Consider the following 26,701-nt stretch of genomic DNA (forward strand, 5'->3'; position numbering starts at 1 on the left):
TCCTTCCAGTATCTCTTAGGTTGACCTGCATGATTAAATGAAAGCAGCTCTGTGTGCACTGCATGACTCAGTTTTCTGAGATCTATTCACAGATGTTAGCTGCTGCAAAATTAAAGTTGCTTGTGTAAATACCACTGAGTCAGAGCAGGACAAAAGGTAAGACGGCAGGAGTAGACATGCTCGACAAAGGATCTCTCTTACTCATCCTCCAGCACGAGGCTTTTGGCCAGCACTCAGAAGCTCACGGAGCGATTTCATAAAGTCTGAGTAAGTGTGCCATTGCTTTCACAACACAAAAAGAAAGAGGATTCACTCATTAGCTGGGGTGTATTAATTTACTTACCTCTGTTAATTTGTAAACTGTCGCTGCCAGGTGAAAACCTCTTAACTGGTTATTTTTAATTTCTAACTTCAATTAAAGCTGTGGACTACGAAAGTGTGTTGACCCTCGGGTTAATGAAACCTCTTCGAACTTATGACAAAGTCCAACAAAAATATAATGCAGCTAAAAAAACTCACGTTTAATGTCTCTCCTTGCTTTATTGTTCATTGTTTATTGTATTCTTTTAAAAAAGAAGAGGATCAGTTTTCGTTTAAAGGTTTATCCCAGGAATTTTATATTGCACATGCATCTAGTTTGAGACAGAGTTAAAATAAGAATTGTCAGAATTAGCAGCTACAGTATCCTGACTCTGAATGGATCAAGCTTCAAAAGGGCTGGATCCTACAGTTCCCACAATGCAACTCAGTAGCATCTTTAAAACAAAAGTGTTCTGTCTGATATCAAAAGTCCCAACTCTCTAAATCTTCATTATTCAACTGCCCCTTTAAGAATCTACTTGTCCCATAAATCTCCGTACAGTTTGCATCATATAGCAGGATGAGCAGCAGCGTTTCGCGACTACGGAACTTTAATCATCGCTACGTGTGATCTGCTATGGAAACTGATCAATAAGTGAATTCCTGCAGGGTGATTGTGCTCCCAGTAAATATTTCCCCCTTTTCGTCTGCGTGTGCTGCTGACTGAAGGAAGAGCTCTCTGTTCTTGGGTCACGTCCAGGCTTGTACGGACTGTAATTGATGATATTGAGCAAGTGTTCGGGTCCAGATCTGTCTTTGTCATGCTCGATATATTACATTTATTCGGTGCAAATCATTCACCCAGGGACTGATTTGATTAATGACTCAATGACACATTATATTCATGTTATCCATCGGTTCTCAATTGCTCATTTTGGCCCCCGTGCTGTCAGTGCCAAGCACCCTACTGACCCCCGGTGGTGCGGGATTTATGGTGCAGCACTCAGGACCATGGACAGCGTCAGAGTTCATGAAGCTCATCGGTGAACTAATAAGAGCACGCTCTCTTCTTGATAGGCAACGTTTTGTGACATACACCACATATTACCATGACTCACATATTTTAATAGTCTGTTAAATATTTCATTAAGCGCTCTCATCAGCTAAAACACTTAATGTACAGTTTTTATCATAAAGCTGTGGCTGTACAAAAGCAGCTGCTCTCCCACGCTCTTTCCTTTAAAGCTGCAGGATCTCAAACAACAAGGAAAAGAAACCCATTACAAAGAAATGTTGTCCACAACTGTAAATAAATTACATCTCAGGGGACTTTATTTTTTGAAACACTTTTGTTCGCTCGTTACCGGAAAGCTAATAACAGCTTTTATGGCACTTTCATAGGTGTCTGTGGAGCTGTTAATATGTTTAAGATGACATTTTAATTCCACCTTCTAATCAATATTTAATTCCTTCCAAAGCTAAGCATAGTTTCAGCTTGCCATGCCAACGGTTTGTATGATTTGTATGAGTAAACATTTGCTTCTTCCTGCAGAGACAAAAGTCTTGCCCTTCAGAAAGTGCAGCTGTTTGTGAGCGATGCGTTGCCAATAAGAGCGGCCTCTGCTGCGGCACACAGTCTGTAGAATATGTGAAGCGAAGAGTTTGATTAGCCTGCAGCCTCAGCAGGGGATTCATCTGCTGCCAACAATCAATGAACAGCCTGCAAAGCATGCCAATCAGTTTTATTGGTCTCTCCTTGCTCTTGTGTTGTCACATGCATCATCACCACCACCACTATAAGATTTGCTTTTGTGGCTCTAGTTTTGGAAATGTCTGTCAATCCACCACTTTGGTCTAGACTGGAACAACTCAACAGCTGTCCGGTAGACTGCCATGAATTGTATGCACAGATATTCATGGTCCCAGAGGATGCGTCCCAATTACTGGTGACTCCCTGACTTTTCCTTTAGCGCCGCCAGCAGGTCAAACTGTCTGACTTCACATATTCATGGTTCCCAGAGGATGAGTCCGACTGACTCTAGTGATCCTTGAGTTTTTCTCAAAATCAAGAAAACGTCTCAACAACTACTGGATAAGCTGCTATGAAATGTGCTTCATACATTTATGATCCCCAAAGTAATGACTTTTAAAAATGTGGAGATCCCCAGACTTTTAATCTATTGCCAACATCAGGTCAAATTTAAATTTTTTTAATACGCCATCCCACCCGTGGGACACTTTGGTCTTGGTGCACTCAGTACTTTAGGCGTATTTTTTGTCTGTGCCAGACTCGATTTTCACACGATCTTGACAAATTATACATCGTTTGAAAGATCCAAGTCTCCTGATTCTATCTGTGCAAAGGATTTCAGGAGCCTCATATCACCGCAACAGCTTCTGACACAGAATTGGTTCAGACTTGTGGCTATGGCTTCACTAAGAAGGTGCTGTGACAGGCCTTGTTCCCTCTTCTATGTCAAAGAAAAAAAAGGAAGGCAAAAATATTTAGTTTATGCTTCTGTAGCTTTGGTTCAGATTCTATTCTATTATTATTATTATATTATTCTATATAGTACACTATAGGACCCATGTACATTAAACTATTTAATTTCTTCTAATTTTTCAGAGTAAGAAATAAGAAAACTACAGCTGTATTGAAAACAATGGCATCAGTGTTTCACTCATCTCGGCAAACCTCATACTTTACACTGTGCATGAGAGAGGCTGTAATTTAGTGAGGAGGTGTAATTCAGTGTAATGAAGGTCTTGTATCATTAGATGGACACTGTGTCCTTGTCTGTCCTGCCCTGTGTCCTGTTCATTGTCTCCTGTGCTGATTTATGTTTCAAACATTTGTGTGACCTCATGATGATCCTGGTGGGGAAATGTGGAGAGTAACAGTCTATGGCACTGACATGTATCACAGACATGTGGTATGTGAAACATCATTTAGATTAGTGCATTTATAGAATAATCAACTAATGTAGTATTAAACATTTTAGAACGAGCATAGATTTGACTTCTAGTGAGCACGCTGGCATGTCAATATCTGTCACCAGCAAGATGAGACAGGGGACACCTGACACAGGACGAGATGGAGCGACAGATAAAACAGGACACTAAGGACAGAGGACAGAGGACAGAAGACAGAGGACAGGGCACAGCAGCCACCTAATGGTACAATAAACTCATTACACAGGATGGGTTGTGTAGCTGCATTGCTAGAAATATTGAAACTGGTTAAGAAAAAGAGTTGCAGCTGAGCCGTGCTACAGGTTCAGAAGGAACAGTGATAACAGGATGACAGCAAAGAAACCATCACAGTGTTAAAAGACGCTGGTGACTTCCTGTCCCTGATACCTCACACATTCATATTAGAAACAGTGCAGGTTTTTTTTTCCAGTTTCATCAGTTATGAAGCTCAGCAATTTCAAGGACACCAAGGTCAAGTTTAAGAACATGACTGAACAGACGTAGAATAAAGCTCAGCAGTAAGTGCAGCCCTGCCTGTTGCTGCAGCAGGATCACGCCTGTTAAACTTCACTTTTATTCCTTTAGATTACTCTAACGCTCTTTTTTTTTTCCTTCCTGAATCAAACTTCTTTGAACCGCCTCTGAATCGTCCAAACTGCAGCTGCCCGGCTTTTAACCACAAACAGCAAGAGATCACACATCGCACCCGTTTCATCCTCCCTCCGCCGGCTCCCAGTCAAATCCAGCATCCCTTTTAAAATACTGGTGCTCACCTTCAGAGCCTCGCATGGCCAAACACCCCACACATTGCTGAGCTCCTCCCTGTCAGCGCTACTGAACAGACATTACTGTCCGTCCCTGGAACCTGCTGTAAGACCACAGGTGACCGAGGTTTTCAAGCTGTGGCAACTAAACTATGAACACCCCCACCCCAACCCTGTCTGCTTGTGACCCATAGACTCCTGTGACGTCTTCATGAAGCAGCTGAAAATATGGTGGGTCAGTCTGTCTGAATACCTCCTCCTTTTTATTTCAGTGCTCTTTATTTATTTTATTGCTTTTATCAGCCTATTTCTTGAACTTTTGTACTTTTTTATGATGTAAAGCACTTTATGATTTTTTTTTATCCGATATATAAATATATTTTTACTTAAGTTTACTTAAACAAATTTAAATCATTTATTGCAGACAGATGCTGTTGGAGGCATTGAGTGGGGAGTTAAAGATAAAGTTGAATAACTTAATAGATTCATTACTTTATAAACGTTAGCGGTTTCACAATCTGATCTGATCACTTGCTCGTGGTAGAATTTCTCATCCGGCAATTGCACAACCACCATTTCAGAAGAAGCTGACTGATAACTTTACCTCTTGTTTTGACATTCATTAAAGCATCGCTGAATTTAAATGAGAAATTTTCCCTCCTGTTATGAAAACGTACGTGTGGAATAGCTTTTCTCAAAGGAAGGGTTATCAAACTTCCTGTATAATTTATTGTGTTTGCATTTAGTACCAATAACTCTCACCGTCAGTATTAATGCATCTCATTGTAGTCGGAGCAGACAGTGTCACATTAATGAGAACTCTTCCTCACAGCCATTTAAAGAGCAGTTACAACACTCAAAAGACAAAACACACAGCCATCTATTTAAAAGTAATGTTTATTTTGCACCGAACAAAAAATCTTGGTGCAAAAGATAAATTCCCAGTTACGACATCAGTGACAGTGCATCTCAGTAAAATAGTAATGCTCAACAAAAGAAAGAAAAATATCATTTACTACATCAAAAGAATATCAACACCAATAAAAGCACAGTTTAAGTAAAAATTCAATGTTCAAACACAAACAACCAGTTACCTTTAAACAGACAGAGGCAGAAAACAACAAGAAAATAATACAGTTACTTGCAATAATGCTTCATCTGGTGCAGAAACATCAGCACAGCCAATCTCCCAATGCCACTCATGCGCTCTCTCTCTCTATCTCTCACACACACACACACACACGCGCACACACACACGCACGGTGCTGGTACAAAACAGGAGCCAAATGATCATAATCCCATTACCACAGCATTAAAATCAATTACATGTAATAAATATCAGTAAAAGCACCTTTAAAGCTGAAATGTTTTTAATTGATCAACTGACTGTGCAACATGTTAAAAAAAAAAAAATATTCCAATAAAAACATAATTACATCTGGAGACTGATATACCATTAGAACAACTGTCAATTTTTAAATCATTACATAAGTATTTTTTTGCTCTGAATCAAGGATTTACAAGGATTTAAGGAGTATCTACACAACAGACCTCACAGGATGTTTTAAAAGAGCCATTTGAAAGTCATCATTAAGTCTCTCATTCTGTGATATCGATATTGTTTTAAAACCACTTCTGTAAAAAGACAAATGGGTGACCTTTGCAGCCCAGGTAACAACAAGCTGAGCTTCATCAACAGGCAACAGATTCACTGTTGGGGGAGCCGCATACGGCGCTGGTCTGATGGGCCAACAGAAAACTGTAATACCCTTTTAAAATTCTCAAGCCCGAGGCGGTGCACGCTCAAAGTCACCACAATGGATTCTACTCCAGTCTGCCTGGAAACACTCCAGCTGCACTTTGTAGCATAAAAAACATAAACCCAAGATACCAAAATATAGAAAAACATTCTTATAGTTCATCATCACGACAGATTAGCATGCTAGACGTTTTCAGACCAGCACGATAATGCGAGAAATTTACAGCAAAGTATGACAAGAAAATCACACTGTATGTCACGACCGCTTCTGTGTCTTCATCTCTTTTTACAGGTGCTACTGTTGGACACTCGGTTAGTACTGTGACCACTTCAAGCAAACTCTGATTGTTCTTCAAAACACTTACTCAGAGCCAGCTAACAAAACTCATGCTCCACACAGTCTGTAGAGCTGGTAGTGTAATGGAGGTGCAGCCGCAGATGCACTCTGGACTAAAGATCATCAGTTAAAACCTGTATCAAATAGAGATCATTTCAACTACACTATTATTCATCCTACGCAATCTCCAAGGTTGTTCAGACCACAAGCTTTTCCCTCTGTGCTCAGTCCTTTCAGAAATTTGCCTTTTTGACCATTTGATCTCTGACATTCTTTGCAAATAGTGCAAACACTAGTGCCCAACCTAAACTAATCAAAAGAAGGAGAACAGTTTTCAAAAAACTGTTGTTTTTACAGAACAGAGTGCCAACGTGGGGCACAACAGCGCTTGTGGCCAAACTTTATTTCTGCCAATCATTATACATGTGGCAAAGGTAAAAAATAATTAGATACAATCAAAGAATTAAATCTGCAAATTCCTGGAAGGACTGTTTATTTGCTATGTGCAAATTTGTGTATAATCACAACGGCTCAATTCATATATTCACTGCTTTGCTGTATTATATGGCTTCTGCTCATTTATGGCTCCTTTTTCCCTTTATCCCTATGTAGCCAGGCACTGTTTCTTACCCACAGTGAAAACAGGTAAATGTCTCATTTTTAACATTTAGTGTGTGATTTCACCAAATTCTGGTGAGTAGATACTGAATAAGTATTAATTTGTCTAAAGGCCACAGATTTGTGTACAAGTCAAAACACCAAACCGGACCTCTACCGTCTTCTTCAACCGCTTGAGGAAAATACGTGTTTGGTTTTGGGGAAAATGTGATACAATGACTGAAGGTGTTGGACTGTTAAAAAGTGGAATTCAATTTTGTATTGAAGACCTAACACTTACCCTAAAACCAGTCTTTTGGTCGTCAGTATGTTTTCTGAGAGTGAGTGACCCTATCAGCACTGGAGGACTTCATGTTGCCAGTATAAGTACATACTGCTTCATTTCCCAGCTGGTCCCTCCCCTGCCGTTTAGGCTAGCTCTGCTTTGGGGCCACAGTTTGTTTTGGCTGTGCTTTGGATGCTGTCGCAGAGGCAGAGGCAGAGGCAGAGGCAGAGGAGGAAGTGGAAGAAGAGGAGGATGAAGAGGATGAACTCCATCGGGTCTCTACACCTGTGCTTGTCATCTTAAGCTTCCGTCGTTTTGCGAGGGGAGCGTTGTCGACACTTTTCAGAAAGAAGCCCTCTCTCTTACCACGGTTGAAAGCCTGGAGAGAGGAGAGTGACCAAAGAAAAGGAAATGAACCACAAGATGAAAGCACATTAGAGACATGCACAGCATCTATTTTAAGAGCCTCTTTCAGTGCACAATGCTAGTACCTTGTATGTAGCATTAACGTAGGTGCGAACAGTAGGCCCACTGGACTCGAGCACATCTGGAGTGCACAAGGGAGTGGTGGACATGGATGCTCCACCCTGCAGCCAGCTGTTCTCTTTCAGATCAGAGAGTTTGAGACGCCTCTCTGGATCCACTGTCAGTAGGCCTTTTATCATAGACAGACGACACAAACAAGAGAAGAAGAAATTAGGGACAAAGACAAAACACGCAGACATTTATCTGATGCAAAATCAGACATTTTCAAACAGAGCAGGAAGAAACTAACAAAGCACCTACTGTCAATAAAAACAAACTATATCACACACCTTTAACAAGCTCTTTGGCATCCTCTGACACTCCCTTCCAGGCCTCCCCATCCAATGAGAAATCACCCTCTTTTATCTTCTGCATGATGTCAGCAGCATATGACGAGGTCATCCCACGTTGCTCACTCTGAAAGGGCACCTGGCCTGACAGCATGGTGTACTGACGGAAACACACAGAGTGCCGTTAGTACGTCAGTTCACTTGACTGATGTGACAGAATCAACGGTTTAAAGTCGAAATTACCAGGATGACCCCAAGACTCCAGAGGTCACAGGCCTTGTCATATCCTGCGCTCTCAAAAAGTTCAGGTGCAGCGTACTGCAGCGTGAAGCAGGGAGTCTGCAGGGGGGCGCTGCCTGCTGGGCACAGCCGGGCAAATCCAAAATCTATTACTTTCAGCACCGAGTCCTCCCCCTCATCTGTAAACAGCACGTTCTGTAAGGTAAACAAACAAAAACCATGCTGATCTGCTCTCATTTTTCTTTTCCCGACAGAGGAGAGGCTGTTAAATACGACAACTACTGGATACAACAGGTTGGTATGTTCCTGGCCTTAATATATGCTCAGCACATGTGGCGCAAAGGTGGGAGTAGAAGGCATTTGGAAAATATGACTAGCTGCTGGAGGACAAGAGCTACTTCTACGTCACTCAACCATGATTCATCGTTTGTTGATTCTCAGTACTTTACTCAATACTTAAGAAGAAATGTGCAGGAATTGTGGAATAATGTAGATAAGCAGTTTTAATCAAACTATTTCGCATATGTATCAGCATCCAAAGTAAAAGTTTGAGATGAAAAAAGGCATCTCAGTAAAACACTGCGCAGAACTAAAGGTTAATGGGTGATTCTTTGCACTATCTGTCATCAACAGCTGCTTGATTCTACATGAAAGCCTTCAGTTAATTATATCCCACAGCGATGTGAAGCCAGCAGGATATCTGTGTGATAACAGCAGCGCAGAGACATTCTGCACTGTTGTCTGCCGTGTTTACCTCGACTAAATCCTGTGAAAACTTTGCTGTAAAATAACCGCACCAGCAACACATCAAACTGCTCGGTTATAACTCTGTATTCAGCCAGTTTGAGCAGGACAACCTAAAGGTGCAGAGGAGGTGTTGATGCACCTAAACCTGTTTTATAATAAATTAAATGTGGAAATCTCTCTTTCTTCAATATGATGCCTTTAACGCACCGTGGCTTCCTTTAATTACTGAAATGCATTTCTAATTCCAGTATGATGTGATACAGCAGAATTATGACTGAAGAGTGTTGTTTTCTTTTTTAAGTGGGGGATTCTGTATATTTTCAGGATTTAATCCAGCTGCAGCTCACCTCTGGTTTGAGGTCTCTGTGCACGACTCCAGCCTCGTGCATGAAGCTGACGGCTGAGACCAGGCTCTGTAACAGCTGACTGGCCTCCGCCTCGCCAAAAAGTTTCTTCCTCTTGATCCTTTCCAGCAGCTCCCCACCTCGCAGAAGCTCCATCACTAAATATGTGTGGTACTGATAGAGAGGGAGACGAGGAAAGACAAGGATTTATGTGATGATTCTGTTCTTGCATGCCGCTTCATATCCGGCATTACATCCTTCTAAGTACATACAGTATATTTACTTGAACACGTTCCTCCATTGTACCTGATCAGTATAGATGTCGTGCAGCTTGACGATGTTGGGGTGAACGTCACATTGCCTTAAAGCAGCGACCTCCCTCTGAGTGTTTGCCTCCATTCTAACATAGGGAAGAAATATCAAAGGACATTCTGTGACTGAACATCAGATGGTCGGTGACACAGTGAAGCACAGTCAAGCACACAATCACAGCGCTATTACTAGGATGGTGTAGCAGTGTTGCATCTCCACTCACCTGCGGCTCACGATCTTGACTGCATACTCGTGGCCACTTTGCTTGTGTCTGCACTTCCTGCACACAGAGAAGCTACCCTCACCCAGGGGTGGCCCGTGAAGACACAGCTCATAGTGAAGGAAAAACTGGGATTCCTGGACAAAGAAGGGACGGTGTGAGTCACACTGATGGTGTGTTCATTTTCTGTTTTAAGCTGAAAAGTCAATATTAATGTACCTGAAAAGATGAAACTGGGCTGGTTAACATATAATAATCAAGTATTTATCATCTATTATCCTTTTCTTTGCATCATGAGCTGCTATACCAGTCTAAAGTGATAAACATCACATTATCAAACTGCGGTTAGTAGTCTCAGCTAAACGAACAAGTTTCTCTTCCTTCCTGTCTGTCCTGAACACAGCTGAACCTTTTTATCTCTGTATATAACCAGAGAGCTTTCAAAAATGACAACAGACACTTTGGTTATATCACAATGGTTTTACAAGACTTCACCTCTCCCATAAAATAAACAACAATAACTGATGCTACGATCCCTTCAGCCTTGTCCAAAAACAGCATCATAAGCCAAGATCCATACCTCTAACATTGCGCTGCGCTGGACAGAAGCCGAACCCGGTCGATCGGCACCAATCTGGGTTTCTACAAAGTCTCCCATGACCGCGTTCTTATTGAACAGGATGGAGGGAGCAATAAAGGAGTAACCCTAAAATAACAGAGAAGAGATGTTGCATGTATGAGGAGGTAATACGTGTTGAGTGGTCTGACTGCATTAAAACAGCATTAATAGAAAATACATTAAGAGATCTGAGAGACCGTTTAGTAAATCAAACGATTTATTAATTCAACTACCATCTACTATATCCAAATGTGATTTTTTTTTTTAGCTGGTGGTTACAGGTGTTGTATTTTGAAAACGTTTACAAGTGTTAGAGGAGACACAGCAGGGACTGACCTGGAACAGGCGGTCAGTGCTTGGAGGCGTGCTCGCTGGAGAGTAGACAGGATCCATCCCAGTGAACTCCTCAGCGAAGTTTCCCACGTCCAGTTCGCTCTTCAGCTCCGGTTTGAATGGACTTGGCAGTTTCTTCTGTGATAGGTCAGCCCAGTTCAGTCCCTGTTAGGAAACAAAAGCAGATGAGAGTCATGGATGAATAAAAAAAGGTGACAGGGGAAGAGAGATATCAGAGCAAATGGCAGCTGAAGGTAAGTAGGACCTTGAAGAAGTGATGTGCTTTGATGTCTTCAGCCCCTCTTGGTCCGGAGCCCAGTCTCTTGTGAGGATCTTTCACCAACAGTTTCCTCAGCAGGTCCTGAGCAATTGGTCCAATCATAGAGGGGAACGGTGGATCACAGCGCAGAATACGTCTGAGTGAAGAGTGGCGAAGAGATGGAGGAAGCTTTAAGGTCTTCATCATGTTATGAACAATCTCATGCAAAATTATCTAACCGCAAGTCGGGTAAATAGTATCTAGAACACAATGGCTGAAATCATTTTAATGAATTGGAGAATGAGGAGAGTTAATTTAAGATTTCAATAAACATCAGCATCACTCACTTTGACACCTCACTCTGGGAGTTCCTCTCTCCCTCCAAGGTAAAAGGAGACGCTCCTGTCAGCAGCTCAAACATCAGGATCCCAAGGCTCCACCAATCTACCGACTGAAGGGAGAGACGGCTTAAAGAACAATAGTTGAAAGAAAGAGAACAAAATAGGTGCAGTTGATGCGCCCACTGCCTATTCAATCTGTCAGTGCACACTGGGTTGTCTGTCATGTGACTGACTGACACTAAAAAAAAACACACTAGTTCCAGGTTACATCCCTGCTTATCAGAGTCATAGAAAACATGAGTCACATTTTGTCATAATTGCTGTGAAGTCTGGAGTGATGGGTCACACTGACCTTGACCTTTGACCTTTGAGCACCAAAATCTAATCAGTTCCTCCTTGAATAAATGTGAGATACTGAGGGCAAATACTGAGTAAATACTGAGATATCGTGTCCATGAGAATGGGACTGATGGATGGACAACCTGAAAACGACTCTGGGTGTCGGCGGCGCGGAGGCAGAAAAATTGCAACTGAAAATTTGATCTAATGTAGAGCCTTCAAGTACATGTTGCGTAGTTACCCAAAGTCAGCACTTAGTATTTAACTGGAAGCTAAATGTTAAGTCATAATTTGTCTCCCTGTCATCCTGAAACATCTAATCATAAACAACATATAATCTGAACTTTACATCTCCTGATATTCGATTTAAAAGCTTTAACATTAACAGAAGTATCTGAACACTGAACACCAGGGGCCGGTTTCACAAAGATACTTGAGACAGTGTTGGTCCAGTCATCGTGTTGCTCATAGATCAGTCTCACGCAAGTCAGCCTGTTTCACAAGAATAAAGACTGACTCATTTTAAACCAAAAACATTTGAAATCTTACCACCAGGCTAACTCAGATGTAAGACCCATGTTACCATGGTAGCAAACAATGACACCGGCGCTGACCAGCAGAACTCAACAACCAGAAATAAGAAAAAACAGTTCATAATCTGGGGTTTGTTAACATTGTTATGGAGAGAGCAAAGAGGAGGGAAAGAGTTTTTAGAGACCACAGTGATTTTTTTTTCATTTTGAAAAAGTCTTAATTTACCCAGAATTCATTGCACCAAAGTCCGGTTTAAGATAGTCAAGAACTAAACCGCTTTGCGCAACAGATGAATTCAGACATGAATCTGAAGTCTGACTATTTGTTATATCTGTCTTATACATCTACCTTGCCATGTCCCGTCTTCCCCCTGATGATTTCAGGCGCCATGTACTCAATGGTGCCGCAGAAAGAGTAGGTCCTTTCCTTCTGTAATGAGGACAAAGGGGAGATTATGTACATTTGTAAAAACAAATCTTCTATGAACAAAATATTGTTATAAGATAACATTACACACATTGCCTGCACCATTTTCCACATGCACACACACACATTTCTATGGTTCGGTTGTGGCATTGTGTTCACATACCTCTTCTTCCAGAAACTCTTTGCTGAGCCCAAAATCTGTCAATACCACATGGCCTTCACTGTCGAGAAGAATGTTTTCCAATTTGATGTCTCGGTACACAATCCCAAGCTGCACAAAAACAAATACAATGAAATCTTACCTGTTACAGTCGTGGTATGTGAGGTAATTGTGAACAGAGATGGCATGCAGTGAAAACAGAACATACAACATCTTTACAAAAAAAAAAAAAAAAAAAAAAAAAAGGTAGAAATGACCCATTATCTGCTGGTTATTTCCAGTAATACCAGCACCTTTCAAGCCTATTCAGAAATGAGAACGGTTTTATTTGATGCTATCCAAAGGAACAAAATACTAAAGTCAACTTTATGGTTTTCAGCCAATTGGACGATTTGTGTAAATGGTGATTTTTCCACCAGAAGAATCTACTATTTCAAACATTTTTCTATTTATTTTAGTGCTGGATTGTCCATCTAGTTTAAATGCTAAAGGTCATAACTTATAAAGAAACAGAATGCTGCTAATTAACCTCAGGAGTGTACTCAAAACAGTATTTACATTTGTTAGATGTTTGAGACATGACTCAAATGAAATGATAATGTTGTTCCGTGTCTGTTAAATTAGTGTAATGAGGCACCTGGTGGCCAACACATCAGCTGTAACTACTTTCTAAATGTATTATGTCAGTGCATTGTCTCTGTAAGCTCGATTTGTCTTCCTTCTCCCCCCGTGTCCAAAATTCGATGAATGCGGCTTTAAGTTACCGAGCTGGAAGGAGCAACACCCACCTTGTGCAGGTGCTCCAGAGCCAGGATTATTTCCCCGATATAAATCCGCACCGCCTCCTCAGGAAAGTGATCCCGCTGGTACAAATGAGTGAACATCTCCCCACCGCTCACATAGTCTGCACTCAAACACAGACAAATACACAGGGAGCTTGAATAGACATAATACAGAAATTACACAAACACACACACATATTGTACAAAAGGCCAACAAACAGACATACAGTAATAGACAGAAACATAAAGAGAACATCTATTCAGCACTTCAAGACTGAAGAGACAAGAGTTTCCTATATTTGGCTCTAGTGCTCCACCACTCACCCAGGATGAGATGTAGTTTGCTCTGCGTCTGAAAGGCATAGTGGAGCGTGACCAGGAAGGGAGACTGGCGGATGTGCTCGAGCACCTGCCTCTCAGTGCGGGTATGTTCTGTTGTCTTTGCCTTTTGAACAATCGCTGCTTTCTTTAACACCTAAGGTAACAATCAAAATAAACTTACATTAAATTCAGACATCCTGAATGGAGTTAATTCTGAAGACCACATGAAGTAAAATACTACATTAGGTTAAAGCAAAGTGTACTGTATATTCATATTGCTAAAAGAGACGTCACATTTCAAATATTATCTGCCTGTGAGAAAATTATGCTCAAAATAGTTCAATATATTTTTCTCCATTCCTTCTGGAAACTTTCAGTGAATGGCAGCACAGTACATCTTTACTCATCATATGGTTTGCAACTATTAAAATAAGTATTAAATAAATTTTGAACAAAAGCAAAATCAGTTAATCATTCACATAAAACATGTTTTAAAAGATTTCCCATTTTGTATTTAAAACATTACCCAAAGATTTTTATTTTTATCAAAGAAATTAGCAAATTTAGTTCAATACATCAACCAACGGTCTCACCTTCATAGCATATAGCTGGCCCACATCATGACCGCTGTTCTTCCTGACCAAAAACACTTTTCCATAAGCTAGACAAAGACAAACAAATATTTCCTCAAGTCATTCAAAGAATTGTTCATCAGAAAGTCAAACAACCACCGGCAAACTAAGAAACACCATCAGATTGTGCCTTAATTGGGTCTGGGGCCACAGCAAAACATGAGCACAGGGTGAACAGGTGCAAAATGATTTCAAGTGTCTGGAAATCACCCGAATATATGCAAAAACATTCCTGCACACAACATTTAATTAGGGTGTTGGTTTTTTTGTTGATAGAAACGAGCTCTTAAGCTCTCCCATAGGTATTTAGCATGGATGAGATCTAATAACAGCAATATCTACAGCATATGGTCTGCCTCCCAAACATTCACATACTACTCACCGCCTTGATGTTTTGAAATTCCCAAATCAGGAAACAAATGTTGAGATAGGTTTTACCACAGCATTTAACTCCTCAGGGGCATTTTCTCTTAACAGTCTACGAAAGTCAGTTTAAATCACCGTGCCCTCAAGATATTTAAGATATATTATGGCATGTCTTCGTTTACCATACCTCATAATGACATTTTACTCAAGTTTTCTTCAGCTTTAATAACAACTGTGTTTCATATATTTCGTGCTTCATGTGGACACTTACCTCCGGTCCCCAAGACTTTGAGCAGCTCGAAGTTCTCCATGCCAACCCTCTCAGTGTGACCTGTGAGGTTAGCTAGTGACAAAAAGAAAGTACCACAATCAAAACAAACAGTACATGTGCTCAATTTCTTCTGCTTTAGTGTCCTGCAAACACGTTTTAGACTCTTTTTTTTTTTTTTCCAAAGGGCATGCAGACACAAAGGTGTTTAATCATCTCTTAAAATGTGCTGAAAGAGCTGTCTAACTTTTAAGAGATCCTGGTTTTAACTGTGAGCAATGCACGAACTGTTCGACTTTGACCATTCTACAAAACCTTTAATGACAAAGTAATACAAATAATCTTAGAGCTTTTTACAATGTTATTAATTGCGAAAGTCATGCATTAAATATAAATACATATTCAATTATCTTAATGTTTCCGAAGAATCACTATTAGCAATTGCTCTGTTCTTTATCGATAAAATGGTTTATGCACTGCAATCGATATGTACAGCCCATTCAATGAGAGATTAAGTATAGTAATACATTTCTCCTGTGACTTCTCATGAAAAACCAGTAGTGACATCATTGATTACAGTTTGGCCAGATCTACAAGAATCAAACTATACATTCCTCATATAGCACAAAGGAATATGCACCTTAATTTGTGCAGTGTATATAGCATGCTTTATTATTTTAATCAATTACAATACTTTAAATTAGAAAACAATAAAAACCTGGTTCAAGATTATTACATTCAACACTTCAACCAAATTCACTTCATCAATTCGATTCAGGTTGATGCACTAAACACGGTGCGAACATCTTTCTGAGGGCAGCGCACATATCCACTGTTCACAAGCTTCTCAGGCTTGACACACTAATGCTCTGAAAGCCTGACACATGGGTGGTTAGGATCTTGTCTAACAAATTACTTGAGTGTATACTAAAGACCATGAAATCCCTGATCTACATACACTGAGATGAAAAACAGAAACACCTGTATGACGTTATGCAACACAATACATTTGTACAAACTATGTGACTGAAAGTATTTCTTATTAAGACCACTACTTTGTAGTTGTTCTGCTGTCTTCATTAAATAATGGAATTTATTACATTATGCAATGGTTTCTATTGTTCTGGTTACACTGTACATAACGTGCTTGATCAGTTTATTTTCCTTACCATTGGTGATTTGATGCTTGACAGTACAGTCCTTTTCATTTGTTTTAGCATCGGAGTCATCACTACTACCAGATGTGTCCCCAGGCATAACTTAAAGAAAAGTGGACTCTAACCTATACAGACTGTTTAAGATCAACTGGGTAGCCAATTTGCTTTTACAAAATATAACACTACGCAAAAAAAAAAAAAAGCTACTGTAGCTGCATTTTGTAGAAGATAAGGATTATAAAACTGACCGGACAGCTGTGTTTTCTAGACAATACTGCTGCCCTAACGTTAATCCCCACGCCTTTGACATCCTGTTGTTTCGCATTATTTATCTCGTGATTGGCCGAAATCTATCAGAAAACACAGACTTGCAACTGTTCAGATTCCAGATGTTTACTATCTGATGGCTTTATTACACAATTAGCTAAGAGAAGGGTCGTCAATACTAATTTATACTAACGGTGTACGTTAGTTACAGTTTTAAGTGTAACTTACACAGTTTAAATGGCTAACGTTAGCATTAGCTGCCTGACAGTGGCGTTAGTCATTATTCACAAGTTGGCTGACGTTTCTTTGTAATGACGCTAAGGCTAGTTTTACATAAACTACAGGTAAAAAAATAACGCGTAATTAGTCAGTGTGTAAACAGTTACAGCGCTAGTTGGTTAGCATAACTGCTACAATAACAATACACATCACCTAGCTAGCTGGTATAGTAGTAGTAAATTCACAAACTAGCAGCTAGCTAGCGAATTGCTGCTGTGCCCGTCAAAGTTTGAACGTTGGCTAAGGCTAATGTTTAGTTCGCTATGTCTTCAGATACCAGCTGTCAGATCATGTTGGCAAATGCCAGTTCAGGTGATTTCTAATCTTCTTTGTATCCACTAGAGTCGAGTTAATGATTCGCCCATGATGAATATTTAGACCTCTCTTTGTATTTATTGTCAGAGCCTAGCTAGCTGCTAACACCAGGATGCTTTCGACACAACCTGGGCGACGGTCAGTCACGTGAACCGTCGGTGTGGGCGGAGCGACGTTTAAAGAGATCTCAAAAGTCCAGTAGATGTTTTGGTGTAGTTTAAAAAGTTAATTAATAATGAATTGTAAATAAACAAAAAAAACCAAAACGAAATAATTGAATTACATTGAATAAAACTGCAGGTTTAGGGCAGTATGTCCATGGCCTTGGGTGGCACAGGAGTGGGCCCCCAGAGTCCACAGCACTTTTTAACTGCTGTTAGGGAAAATGACAGCTGGCATCCATATTGTCCGCGCATTTAAACTGTTCTGTCTTGCACTGACATATACAGACCTTTGTGATACTGGGCTCACATTCAACTTCATGTCCACTCTTTGTAAAGGTCTATTTGCCATACACTACAAGTAGCTGCCAGTGTTTTTATTTTTATACTTTATTGGTGAAGTGTACAACTATCAACACAAGTTTGTATGAAGAATCTCTCCACTGTATATTTTATTGGTCCGTGTATTGCAAGGTGTTAAAATCACATTAACCAAGACCCTACTATAAAATGAAGGTCTCCTACCGCATCGATTCAGTGTCAACATTGTTGGTCTTACAGGACAAAAATAAGCCGCCACCCACCTTCATAATACATTCAGATACTGTATATTTCAAAGTACAGCTGATTTCCATTCGTATGTTACATGTCTTGGAAGTTTCTTTTACATCATGTGAGAGTTACACATTTGTTGTATGTAGTTTATGAATATAATGGGACTTTAATGGTGCCATTGCCCACACCCCATTTCTGCTGCGCTGTGTCACAGGTCAGAGAAAACAAAAGGTGTTACAAGTCATTTCTAACAAATTTGAGTCCCTCATGGAAACCATAGCACAGTGATACTATGACAATGTGGTGACTGAGGTATCTGAAGCCACATGTGGCCTAATGGTCAATAGCAAGATTAACACTTGTACGTATTGCCTCTCTGGAAACAGAAGCTGAGCAGTCTGCCGTTGTAGGAGGACAACTTCCAACATCTTGTGCGTAGCCAATAAGTTATAGGGCATTACAATTTAAATCAGAAAAAGGCTGGCACAACTATTCTTCAGAATGGCCTTAAGTGAAATACGCATCAGGAAGTAGGGACAGGTAGTGCTGCAGCCTCAGTACTCTAAGAGGAGCTGACAAACATTAAAGATGCATCATGAAGTGAAAGACCTGTGACCCGCTTTACTTAACTAATAGTTGCTAGCTTTGAAAGGTAAATCCACCCTTTGACCTTCACATTGTTCCTATTATCTGGAAATAATCGGGCCAGGCAAGATGTCACATTTTGCACAGGTGCCTTCTAGTTTCAGGTTTGGGAAGGGAAAATTTGAAGCCAGCCAAAACTATCTATACTATACTGTACGATTATCAACATGCCTCCTTAACAAAGATAAACACTGATCACTAAATCATGACAGCGTGCGAGGACTGTTGTGCTAGGTAAACTCACTGTGCTCTTGCTCACAGAGCAGAGCATTATCAACTGCATTATTGTGACTTTTACTGACACTGATATTTCACCTGGCACAAGATTTGAATCCAAGCTTTTCATTCTTGAGTAACAGAAATAATAACATGGCTGTTTAAATTGCCATATGAATTTATTTAAGAAACCGTTAAGGATCAACCTTAAAATCTTATCATGGCCAAATATCCCTTGACTCTAAAAGGCAATTCATCTAAATTCATCCTCTCTCCACTGCAACCAAGGAAACACTGAGCACTTTCCTGATATGAGCAAACCATAATATCAACCAGACAGTAGAACTTCAAGAGGACAGCATTAAAGTTATGTTGACTATTTTAATGTGATCTACATTACAATCTTGATTTTGAGTGTAGAAATAGTTCTATTCTTCATTTCCTTAAAAACACTTTCATGAAGTGACAGGAATATGTGAACTGCTTTAGGGTGGATTTCCCCTTTAAACACTGAACATACCGGTGCACTGCATTGTGATGTTTATTTTAAGATGTATTTAAGCATCTGTACACATGAATCCAGATTGTTTTCAGAGAAAGATTTCTGGAGTCCTGAAGTTTCCCAGGTGACAACAAGATGCTGTTCTTACACACAATGTAAAAGTTGTGAAATTTTAAAAAACATAACATACACACAAAGTCTCAGTGAGACTAAGAACAATATCATTTTGAATTTGAAGGCAAGAAAAGAGGATGTAAAATTTTGGAGGGTTTTGCATGTTGTTCCACTGTTGTCTTGGGAGTTTCTTCACACATCTGGCTCCAGTCTCTCATCAACGAATGGCTATCAGTCCAACATCAATGAGTTTCTGAATCTTCTGAGCAATAACTGGATTCTTTAAGTGGCTGAGGAACGAACAAGAAAAAAGGAAGAGTAAATTCTTCATGTATTTCTGTGAATCTGTGTTTATGTGTATAATACTGACTCAAGGCAGAGACAGAAACACACAGAAAAGTTGGTAAACTTACTCGCTAAGCGCCTGAGGATCCTTCTGCATTTGCTCGAGGATCATGCGCATGGCTGGGTCACTCATGATCTGCTGCACCTCGGGATCGGCCATGGCCCTTTTCTTCACTTCCTCAGGGCTGTCATTCCTCATGGCCTGACTGACCATACAGCGCTGCAAGCCTTCTGTGGCTTCCTGATGGTGGAGAAGGCAAATGATGAAGAAAAGCCAATCAATCACTACTTGGCAAATATTGTTAAGACTTGACACAGAGTATTTCAAAATGTCTTACTTTCTCAAACTTCTAGATTTCTTTCATAGATTTTTGCACTCAGATTTTACTTTGATGACCATCCCCCCTCCAACAATACCACTAAAACTAAAACATATGTCACAACACAATATGCTCTGTTTATTGATGGCATACGATCAAAAATGTCACCACATGTAAGTTGAGCAGTGATGGCGTGATCACATAACCTGTTACTTTTCAGAAAAGTGATGAATTACTAACTGGTTACCTTAAAAAAAAAAAAAAAAGTAATGAAGTCACAATGATTTTTACAATACTTTTCAGGAAATCCAAAATGTAACTAGGGTTTTATTTGTGGTGATTGTGTTAGTAAATATTGAAAACAAAAAAAACGACCAAACTGCAGTGGGAGAGTGGTCTCAGATGTTTGGACCACACTGTATAGGTAAACTTTGAAATGTCTGGGATTTTCCAGAAATGTTCTCCTGTCATTTCTAGACTTTTCTGAACTTTAGAGTAACCTGTAAAATACCTTTGAGGAAGAGTCAAGCTCCAGAGCCTTCTGGTACGCATCCATAGCTTTAGAATAATCTTTCATGGCCTCCAGAGCAGCTCCTTTACGCGTGTATCCTTTTACTGTGGGCAGATGTGTTAAATTAGTTCAGTAACATCAGGGTGATTTGTCCTGAATCTAAATTTTATATTATCTACATTATATACGTAATCAAAAAGTTTACTACTCACTGAAGGTGGGTTCAAGTTTGATGCACTCTTCACAATCCTGACAAAAGAAGATCATGAGGGTCATTTTTAAAACGCAATAAAATAAAAAGGCAGTGTTTTTTTTGTCAGGTTAGAATCTCACTAGCTGATCTACGGAGGTGCCGGGTGAGGAAGAACTTTACCTTCAGGGCAAGTTGAAACTCCAACAGCTTTGTGTAGCAGGCAGCTCTGTTACTGAAGAGTTTGGCATCATGCGGGTTTCTCTTGATGGCCTCAGTGTAATGTTTCATGGCTAAGGGGTAGTCTCCTGTGGGAGGGAAAAGATAAGATAATATAATATAAGATAAGCAAGTTTCTTACAACTCCAAAAGAGAGGAATCAGATGACAATCGACCAACAGGTGTTACAACTATTACGCGCACCTTTCTGGAAGGCGTCGTTGCCCTTGTTCTTCTCTTCCAGGGCTAAGTCTGGGTTGATGTAGGCGAGTTTCTCCTGCTCCTTCAATATCTTCTCTGCCTATAGAAACAATTGTGAGTGTCAAGGTGTAAGTGAAATGCACACTTGTGTTTTAATTAACTGTTCACATGCAGGTCTAACATACACAACTGAGAAAAAAAAACAAAAAAAACAAAGAACTTAAAAAGGATGAAACTGGAAATATCAGTTGCACTGCACCTGCTGACACTTCTTCAAGACGTCAGGGGTGCGATGCTCCGTCAAACTCTTGTTGAAATACTGAACTGCCTCTTTGTATTGTTCCTGCTTGAAGTATGAGTTGCCAATCCTAGCCAAGGCCCTGAAACAGAGTAGGAGGATAATGACAAACATGTAATGACAATGAAATCGTTCTCATTTGCTCAACTAAAAGGGTCAACAGCCAGTCAAGTTTACTTGAGTGAGATTTGATTATATTTATGAAAAAAATAACACAAATCAAAGAAACACAACCACCTTAACGCCCCTGAGCAAGACTAGTTGAATGGGCAGGTAATTTGTGTCCCAATTCAACATCACTACATCAGATGTTGCCAGTTTTTATTGAAAAGCTACAGAGAAACACTGCCACCTAGTGGTTCTTATATACCACAGCTGATTTGTCTCATCAAGTGGCCAGTATACTTGTCCAGAAGTGCTAGTCAGCTGGTCGAAAAGGTTTGGAAAAACCCTTCCCCCACACTGTTCTGACATCTGGGGTTTTGGTATTCTGTGGCGTCAACATTTGTTCTGAGTCCCATCAGATCAAAAAAATGCCAATCTTGCCCTCAGCTTGTGGGGGCAGAAGATGTGTGGATTCACTAGAGCACAACATGGGGAAAAAAAAAGGAAAGACAACTTCGGAACTATTAGAAATTATGTAGTCATTAAGAACTCACTTCGCAATTTGTCTGTAGTCTTCTCGGTTCTCTCTGCCAACATCAATGGCCTTCTCACACAGCTCTCGGCACTTCTCAAACTCTCCCTTCTCAAAGTACACAGCTGAAGGGATCACAAATGGGAGTACACATTGAACATGTTAAGTAAAGCTTGAATGTCATACCAGCTGAGGTTAACTGTTGTCAGTAAAGAGTCTCAGGTCAATATTTCAGTGCATTATAAATGTCTGAAGGACTCAGACTAATCAGCATACAAGCCCACATTAATTGGCACTTTAACATTATGTTGTGGGTTCCCACATTTCTTTCCTACAAATTGAGGATTTATCAGTAGCAGGAACTCATACAGCCAACAATTAAAATTCTGTCACCTCTGTTTTACAATTATAACCAATCACAATGGCTTTAGTGGGTCAGTCAGCTCGAATATGTGAGACTGGCAACTGTATTCCAGCATGTGAGAATATGTACCTGCTTGATTAGAAATGTAGGTCATGTTGGTGGGGTCATGTTTGATTGCTTCTTCATAATGTTTCAGCGCCATTTCAAAGTCCTTATTCTTATATGCAGAATTCCCAAGTTCTTTTTCCTTCAAGGCCTTTAAAGAAAAAAACAAAGGAAGTTAGAGGATTAACAAAACTGAGAAGAGTGTTTTCTTTAGGAGGAAAAGTTGCTGAAAACTCATAAAAGTGAGCACTATGGTGAACTTATTTACCTTTCTCTTGTTTTCTGGAAGGTCTTCCTCTTTGGGTGGAGGTGGCTGAGTCTCTTTGGGTTTGGGGGGAGGAGGTGGGGTGGGCTCCTCTTCTTCCTCCATCTCAGAGAGGTTCAGTCCCAGAAGCACAGAGAGTGTGGTCATCACTCTGGGATCCTGCAGCTTCCTGCAAAACAGTCAGACATCTGCATTTCTTAATACCACAGTATCCACATCTAATACATCTTTTCCAAATAACTTGAGGTTTTTTATTCTTTATCTATTTATGTATTTTTTATATAATGACAGCAGGCCTACAAATACTATGCAATCTTGTACTGATACCACACAAACTACTCAAAGTAATTGCCTCTGACCTTGTCCTTTTCATTTTTCATTCCAGCCTGAAGATATAATTCTTTAGTCAGATCAGAAAACGAATGACAAATTTTTGACAGTGTACATACGTGCCGAGCTCCGATGGTTTGTTCCTGAGCTGCTCCAGCAATTCTTTGTAGCTGGGATCTGACAATAACTCTCGGGTCCGAGGATCATTCTCCAGCTTCTGATACAAGTTGGGCATGGCGAAGGGGTTCATCATTGATTTCTCTGATGAAGCAAGAATAGATGTTATTAGTGTAATTTTTGTGGTCACACAGAAATCTTCAGAATGCCCACGCATCCTGCACTGGAGCCTTCTCTCCTCTGTGAGCCCTGCTACCTGTCCACTGAATGAATCACAGCACTCAAACCAAGTGGACTGCCTACTCTTCTCTTTTGAGCAATGCGATTTTGCTTTGATCATGTCAGCAGCCATCTCTAGAGGCTCTACCCACGTAGGAGGGAAAAATGAGACACACTTTTTGCAAATCACAGTACTACTTTCTTTAGAAAGACATTACAAATTCTGGAGTATCTACCTGCAAGCCGGGCCTCAATGTTCTGTAAACCCTCTTTTAGCTGCTGATTACTTGGCTCTTGTCGGAGCCCCTCGTGGTAAGTTCCTTTAGCATCCTCCAATCGGCCAAGAAACTCCAAGGCTGCGGCTTTGCGGGAGTAGCCCTGGTTGATCAAAGTTGAAAGATTACAGATTGCTTTCTCAATTTTAATTACTACATGTCTTGTAAATAGAAAAACTGCAAAGAAGAAAATTGCAAAGATCATCTCACCTTGCCCCAGTCAGGCTTGATCTTGATGGTCTGACAGGCATCCTGGAGAGCATTCTCATAGTTTCCTTTCTTAGCGTAGGCAGCCGAGCGGTTACTGAAGAGGACATGGTTTGAAGGGTCGAGAGCCAAGGCTTCGGTGTAGCACCGTACGGCCTCGTCAATATTTCCAGCACTTAGAGCCTTGTTGCCCTGGTCCTTTAATGCTGAAACCTATGAGCCAAGAAGACACAATCAATGAAGCACAAAGAAGAAAAATTCTCTCCTGCTCTATATTTTGTATCACGCCTACACAAAAGGCACATGCACACAATCCCCAATACACATCTAACTACAGAGAAGACATCTTTCGCAGCTGTCACTGAAAAAAGAAATTGACAAGCACCCAGCTGTTCATATCAAACAAATGCACCAGTAATGCAGAGAGATAATATGCCATTATATTGGTAATGCACATGCACAGTTCTCTAGGTGCATTCTACTCCATTAGCCTGAAAGTAATACAACTCTTGGTGGAATGGCAGGTCAGTGGTCAGATTACAGCCTCACAGCACAAAAGTTTGAATCCACCACTTTTCGATTTCAGACAAACGCTGTCTATTTTTCAGACCATAACAGTAACTTCAAGGGGCACTGATGATACTAAAAGAGAGGGAGGGAGAGAATGAAAAAGTATGTGTGAACTGATTGATTTCCAACACTCCTTGTCACTTGTTGGTGGCCTGATTCAGTTTGACAAGTCATCGTGTGTCTCTACAGTATGTGACAGAATCAATTACCACTGAGCAGAGAGAAGCACCACTCTGTTCTAAAAAGAGGCTCTCCATCTTTTGCAGCTTAATTTGACAACAATGTGATAACATGTAAAGGGCAGTAATTATTATCCCAGAGGAGGAACAAGGGGTGTTGACTGGCATGCTTTTCCCTCCAGTCAACAAACCTAATCCACTCTGAACACTTTAAACATTTGAAAACATAAAAATGCATGATCATGGCAACATTACAATCCCATGTGATGCTGTAAACTGGAATTATGATAAATAGTGGTTAACATGGATTTTCAGAAATTCCTTGCAGTTAATAAAATAAAACAATAAAATATTAAAATAAATAAGTGAAATTAGAAAAGGAAAGGGCTGTATTCAACAACATTATGAGAATACACAATAAGACTAAAACATAATTTGAAAAGTCCCAGCAAAAACTGATTTAGGAAAGTTCTCAGATTTAATTAAGCAAGGGATAGATAAGATCATTTATCTCAGTGAGGTCTGGCTGGTGATAATGATGCTGCTTTCTTTTAGATAAGGTCATTCGTGCATAATGAAATCCAAGCACACTTCTTTTACCCACCAGGGATGCACACATAGACCATAATAAAAATCAATAGATTACTACTTCTGTCAAAAATAAAAATGGAGTCTAATCTGTGGAAGATGGAGCTGTTACACTGTAGATTTGATGAGAAAGCTGGTCACAGAAGTGTCAGTGATGGAGACATGTTGGGTGTGCATAAAGTCTTATTCCCCTTTGATTATTTACAATCAAATCCTTTATGTGAGCAACAAATAGTAATGGACTCTGAGTAAACCTCTGTAACACACTGAGGCCATGAATGTAAGACACAACCTGCAGAACTGACTCTCTTTTTCCCTAGATTTATTTAATAAAATAACTATGTAAAAATATAAATACCTCACTGCATCAGTATAATTATAGCCAGGTTAACCTGACAGGTACACAACACTAATGCCTGTAATGTTTAGTAGCATTGTCGGTCAAGTTATTATGAGTGGCCAGATCAAGCATAAAGCAGAGGTACTTTCTCAATATTGAACGAATCCCCAAAAATACTTGAAGTGGCCAATCGCAGAACATTTGAGAGGACGCGGCAGTTGACGACAAAATGCGGCTGTAGCCATGACAGCGGAGCCGTGTGCGTCTAGAATGATCCTCCGGTCTGAGCGCAAGCGGCTGAGGACACCGCTGAAGCCGATCCAAAAATACTCCTGCAGCATGTGCTACTGACTGCCGCAGTTTAGGCTGTCGGTCCTCTGACACAGCGTTTTATTAAAAGGATGCAATTACGACTCTCATTTGTCCGTCACCTTGTTAATGGTAGCGTTCACATTGTGGGCTAATGTTAGCTGTTACATGGTGATTTGCTAACTCGGGGATTACTTGTCAGAGGCTATTTTACCCGTGAATTGCTAAGGGGTTAGCGAACTGCTTTGTTGTATCGAGGCACGGACTACAGGGGCAGGAAAACCTTCCTGCAGTAGCTGTGACAAATTTAAGTCCTACACGTTAGCTTAACAGTTAGCTAACCTTGTCGAGTATAACCATGAATTAGCCACAACCGTGCACAAATGACAAACACTTAACATCTTCAAGTTTGCACTTCTTGGGATTAAAAGTTTAGCTAACTAACTACTCTGTAGTCTAGCGCTGTTAAAATGTTTAATGTTGATTAACATAATCAAGCCCAATCACACAACATCAGCCAAAGAGCTAAAACACATTACTACCGGATTGACGCTAAGCTAACAAGCTAGCTAGATGCCTGATATTAGCAAACATTGAAGTCCCCGTATAAAGAGGTGGCTAACTACACTAACCTTGAAATTATACTATATTGAGACTTAAAATTAAAGTAATTCGCAGAAATACGTCGGTATCAATTAAATATCTGTGTTATGGAAGTAGTAATTGTGAGGAGTTGCTGGATACTCACTTTCTCCATGGTGCAAGCATGAGGTTCCTTCCAGAAACTACTGCGGACTAGCGCCTCCCCCTGAACAACATGGAGGTTG

The 26,701-nt window shown here is 40.3% G+C and overlaps 2 protein-coding genes across 2 annotated transcripts; both read right to left on the reverse strand.

Annotated features, from left to right (window-relative positions):
* Nucleotides 1-4,916: 4,916 nt before the first annotated feature.
* On the reverse strand, nucleotides 4,917-17,239 carry rps6ka4 (ribosomal protein S6 kinase A4). Its single transcript, XM_023418329.2, has 18 exons — nucleotides 16,244-17,239; nucleotides 15,078-15,149; nucleotides 14,402-14,469; nucleotides 13,812-13,962; nucleotides 13,494-13,609; nucleotides 12,709-12,816; nucleotides 12,468-12,548; nucleotides 11,253-11,356; nucleotides 10,912-11,062; nucleotides 10,650-10,811; nucleotides 10,275-10,400; nucleotides 9,698-9,831; nucleotides 9,469-9,562; nucleotides 9,166-9,336; nucleotides 8,075-8,266; nucleotides 7,832-7,991; nucleotides 7,508-7,671; nucleotides 4,917-7,395 (listed from the first exon to the last, which is right to left on the reverse strand). The coding sequence occupies exons 1-18, from the start codon at nucleotides 16,329-16,331 to the stop codon at nucleotides 7,165-7,167; spliced, it is 2,373 nt and encodes a 790-aa protein (XP_023274097.1). The 5' UTR covers nucleotides 16,332-17,239; the 3' UTR covers nucleotides 4,917-7,164.
* A 436-nt stretch (nucleotides 17,240-17,675) lies between these two features.
* Nucleotides 17,676-26,701, reverse strand: stip1 (stress-induced phosphoprotein 1). Its single transcript, XM_023418326.2, has 14 exons — nucleotides 26,623-26,701; nucleotides 23,892-24,101; nucleotides 23,643-23,784; nucleotides 23,190-23,331; nucleotides 22,744-22,909; nucleotides 22,500-22,626; nucleotides 22,029-22,131; nucleotides 21,331-21,451; nucleotides 21,075-21,171; nucleotides 20,835-20,959; nucleotides 20,674-20,710; nucleotides 20,462-20,565; nucleotides 19,699-19,871; nucleotides 17,676-19,575 (listed from the first exon to the last, which is right to left on the reverse strand). Exons 1-14 carry the CDS (start codon nucleotides 26,629-26,631, stop codon nucleotides 19,503-19,505), a joined length of 1,629 nt encoding a protein of 542 aa, XP_023274094.1. The 5' UTR covers nucleotides 26,632-26,701; the 3' UTR covers nucleotides 17,676-19,502.

This window comes from Seriola lalandi, unplaced genomic scaffold (genome assembly GCF_002814215.2).
Source record: "Seriola lalandi dorsalis isolate HSWRI2012SDOR001 ecotype SW California unplaced genomic scaffold, Sedor1 jcf7180002054581, whole genome shotgun sequence".
In the NCBI taxonomy this organism is placed as follows: domain Eukaryota; kingdom Metazoa; phylum Chordata; class Actinopteri; order Carangiformes; family Carangidae; genus Seriola; species Seriola lalandi.